The 4,418-nt window shown below is 40.0% G+C and overlaps 1 protein-coding gene across 1 annotated transcript; it reads right to left on the minus strand.

The window, feature by feature from the left end:
- Positions 1–2,721: 2,721 nt before the first annotated feature.
- Positions 2,722–4,116, minus strand: tcf21 (transcription factor 21). The gene is made up of 2 exons (XM_087812906.1): positions 3,689–4,116; positions 2,722–3,055 (listed from the first exon to the last, which is right to left on the minus strand). The coding sequence occupies exons 1-2, from the start codon at positions 4,082–4,084 to the stop codon at positions 2,966–2,968; spliced, it is 486 nt and encodes a 161-aa protein (XP_087669032.1). The 5' UTR covers positions 4,085–4,116; the 3' UTR covers positions 2,722–2,965.
- Positions 4,117–4,418: the final 302 nt, after the last annotated feature.

Raw genomic sequence — 4,418 nt, forward strand, 5'->3', positions numbered from 1 at the left:
ATCTGGACTGGAGTCTGTCCTCCCCTGATGTCTTTCTCACATCTCTCTCTCGGGCAGTGGTCCAACAAAACTATTAACAAGTTTGGGAATCCCTGCCCTGAAGTCTCCCCTCCCTGGTTCAACTGCAGCTGGCCCCTGCTCGCTCTGGTTTCTCCTCGGTGGTCCCTTCAGGGTGCTGCCGGTGGGCTGTGAGGGCCACGCAGCGCCACCATTGATGAATTAGGTGAAGTGATGTCTCTGGACCTGAGGGAGGAGGAGGAGCCTCCCTTGACTCAGACCTTCTGACCAGCCTGGACTACAGCATGTGCTTGATGGTGAAGCTTTGCGGAAGTAGCTGGGATGAGGATCAGCTCCTCTGATTTCGAGTTTCTACGTTGTAAAAAGGTTGTAATTTCTAGTCCAGGTTGGACTCAGTTCCATGAGTATCTTTGGACCTTGAATACTTCTAGGATCCTCAGTCGTGAGAACTCTGTAACCTGGTGTATAAAGAGCTGAGCCAAGAGGCGAAGCGGTCGTTTCTACCATCATCTAAGGTCAGGAACTTTGGGTAGGACCGTAAGGAACAAGATCACGGATACAAGAAGTCCATATGAGAATCTCTGGACTCTTTCTTGTAGATAAGATAAGGAGCTTCGTCACTCTGCAGAGACTCCCATCGAGGTTCCCTCAGACACCTTTTTAGGGTGCCTTCTACACGCATGATCCGACAGGTGTGTTCCAACTGGGAGGAGGCCCTGGGGCAGATGCATTACACGTCTTTATTCACACAGAAGAGAGGAACAATTTGACTTCTTTACTCTGACTGCTGCCCCCATAACTCATCCCTGAATAAGCTGCTGTAAATAAATGGATAGAATATAAAATATATATTAAAAAAAACAAACTATTTCATCATCAGAATTCCGCTCAATATATAAATATAAATACTAATTCCAAGTTCTGGTTATTGTACATATTTTTAGTGACACTAAATAAGAAAACATCACTCAAACCCTTGCAAAAGCCGAGGTCTTAACCCTTGCAATATTTTAGGGTCAAAGTGACCCGAAAACCTGAAAAAAAATGTGTTGTGTTATCCCTTGTGTTCTCTTTGGGTCAAGGTGAACGACCACCGCCTCTGCATATGTAATTCTGGAAGTTCATCTTGAACCAGAGAGAACACAAGGGATACCACAAACACATTTGTTTTTTCGGGCCTTTGGGTCACCTTGACCCTGAGATAACAAAGAGAACATACAAATTAACAATTGAATATGATTAATATTCTGTTTATGTATTATTAAAACGTGTTTCTAAACACTAAGTTTTGGTGAACTATTTAAATCTATCTGTCTCCCTTCGCATATCCCAGCTACTCAGGGTGAAAGGCGAGGGACACCCTAAAAAGGAGGGGTGTCAAATTCAATGACACAAGGTGCGAAAAAATACTTTAGCAGGCAAAACAAAATGTATTTTTACCTAAAAGTAGAACGTAATTTTTTTTTTGTATTCTTGAAATCTTTAATTACCTTATCTTATCTTAAACACTGGGATATTTAAAGGTTACCATAGCAACATGACCATCAACCTACTTTGATTTGAGACAATTGACCAGATGTTTATGAGGCCCATTTTTTACTTTTTTCATACCATTTAATAAAGTACAACATAATTTTTTTCCCCAAGTGGATTTTGAGCCATAATAGCTTAAAAAAAAAGTTTTGTTTGGTAAAACTGAATTTCCTGAAACACTCTAATGTGTCCAGATAATCCACGGAGAGAGAGAGAGGGAGACGAGGCCAGACTGCATAAATAACTGTCCTCTTGATGTAAACACAGCGGTCACAACCCAGCCCAAATAAAACAACGGCTCTAGGCGGGATTAGGGTTCAACGCCGTTTACACTTCTTTCAACTTTCCTTTTGTTTACTACAAAAACCTTTTTCGACTTCCAAAATCCAAGTTATAATAGAATTACAAAACAAGTATTTATTTTAAAGCTATTTTATTTTCAGGGATGTCATCTAACGAATGTCACATATTAAAAAAATACGATATTAAAAATTAAAATGTACTTCAAATCCTTTTTTTGACTTTGACAGTTTTTCTGGTCAGTTTAATCAATTTATTCAAATTGTTCATATATTTTATATTCCTAAAAATAGGATTTTTATGTTCCTTCGTAAATAAAAAGAAAGATTGAAGTTTAAACGCTCACATGCCAAACATTTTCATGTGTAGTTATATAAAAAGTGAAACTGCTAGAATTATTCTTGATAAATGTCTTTTTATTGACAAATAACTAAATATATGATGAGTTTTAATGAACGTTTTGCTTTTACTCTCTTTTTCTAATAATTAATCTATATTTGCTGATCAATTAATGTAAAAAATATAAATAAAATAAGTCAAAAATCACCTTAATTATCAGCATCATTTGCAGCACTATAGACTACATCCCTACAAAACTGTTGACAAATAAATAGTCCGGCCTAGACTCCATGTACGGCTCACCGTCATCCAAGCAGGCGGATCTTTGTTTATATGGCTGCTATCTTTTAGAAACAACACAACTTATCTGTCGTGATGCTTTGCTGGTGCTCAGGTTCTGCTTCTCTGGATCACTGATAGCAGCAGAGTTCACTGTGGGTCAGAGCCCACACACACACACACACACACACACACACACACACACACACACACACACACACACACACCACAAGAAAATATAACCACAAGGTATAAAAGTGATACAAATATATATTTATAACATGATTTATGTACAAAGATTTGGCGTGTAAAAAAAAACAGGAGGAGTTGGTTTATCTTCGAACCAGCAAAGACAAACGTGTGACAGAAGACTTAAATAAAAGTGTACAAGTCTTTACAGGAACGATGGAAGGAGGACGAGTCCTTCTGCGGTTCCTAACTCATAGTCTGTGGATGGAACGTTGGATTCTGAGATGCTGCGGCACGTGTCGACGCATCAGGACGCCGTAGTTCCACAAAGTCTGCTGGAGTTGAGGATCTCCTTCAGTTCAGTCTCTGGTTTCCCCGCCACCATGAAGGGCCACGTCTGAACAGGACAAATAAAAAATCAATACAGCTGTACTTTTATATATTTTTTAAAAGTTACTCACAGTGAAACTGTTTATGTACTGTAGGTAATTCAAGTTAATAATACAAAGGATACAAAAATAGTGAATCATTTCATTTAAAAATATGTTTAATAAATCAGTAAATATTTATTAAACAATAAATTGATGTTTTAATGCCAAATTAACAAATATATGATGTGTTTTAAGAAAAGTTTTGCTTTTACTCGATTTTACTAATAATTCATCTATATTTGCTGATCAATTAATGTAAAAAATATAAATAAAATAAGTCAAAAATCACCTTAATTATCATCATCATTTTTAGCACTATAGACTACAGGCCTACAATACTAGCTTTTTCTTAATTAAAAAAAAAAAGATTTAATTCCGAATATTACAAAGTTATAATTTGGTGTGAGGCAAAATAAACTGTGCATCATATTTGTGTGGTGTTATAGAACCGTTTGTTTGTGTTAATAACATTTTATTTATATTAAATAGTGCATTTAAGATCTTTTACTTAGCATAAAAACAAAGAAATCGACTCAATAAAATAAACTTATTCAGGTACATGTGATAAAAAAAGGAGGGTGTGTGCTCGGTTTCCTCACCAGGTTGACCGGGTGGATGTATCCATTCTCGTACTTGTCGTTGTCCAGGATCTGCCTCAGGTGGGCGATGTAGCTGGAGGCCAGCCTCAGGGTGTCCAGCTTGGACAGCTTGGTGTCCGAAGGCACCCAGGGCAGCGAGGTCTTGAGCCGGGAGAAGGCCTTGGACAAGACCCGCATCCTGGCTCTCTCGCGGGCGTTGGCGGCGTTCCTCTGCACCTGCTTGCCCTCCTGGGGGGGTCCCCCTCCCCGGGAGCTCTTGCGGGTCCTCTTCTTGGACTTCTTGTCGTCGCCCTCCTCGCAGCTCTCCTCCTCCTCCTCGGTGCTGTCGTTGGAGCCGAACTTCAGGATCCCGTCCAGGAGCTCGTCGTCCACGTCGCTGAGGGAGCCTGTGGACATGATGACGTCACGTCAGCGCATGGATCTGCAGACGCTCGTGGACGCGCACGGCTGTTGGAGGTTCTGCTCTTGAGCTCAGCAGCTTTATGTCCCGCAACTCTGAGGGGCGTTCCTTCCTCCTTGTTGGGAGGAGACGCTGATGCTTCCCTCGAGGACCCCCGGACCTGAGGGGCCCCCGCTGTGGTCCCTGTGGACCAAACAAATGGTTCAACTCCCACAACATGATCTTTTTATTCTCACCTAGGTTTAACTCGTTTTTTCTCCTCATTTTCATTTATTATTGTGTCAAAATCAAAAGGTTTATACAAAATTAAACAAAAAAGTTTCTTCATAA

This window comes from Callionymus lyra, chromosome 17 (genome assembly GCF_982586985.1).
Source record: "Callionymus lyra chromosome 17, fCalLyr1.hap1.1, whole genome shotgun sequence".
Taxonomy (NCBI): domain Eukaryota; kingdom Metazoa; phylum Chordata; class Actinopteri; order Syngnathiformes; family Callionymidae; genus Callionymus; species Callionymus lyra.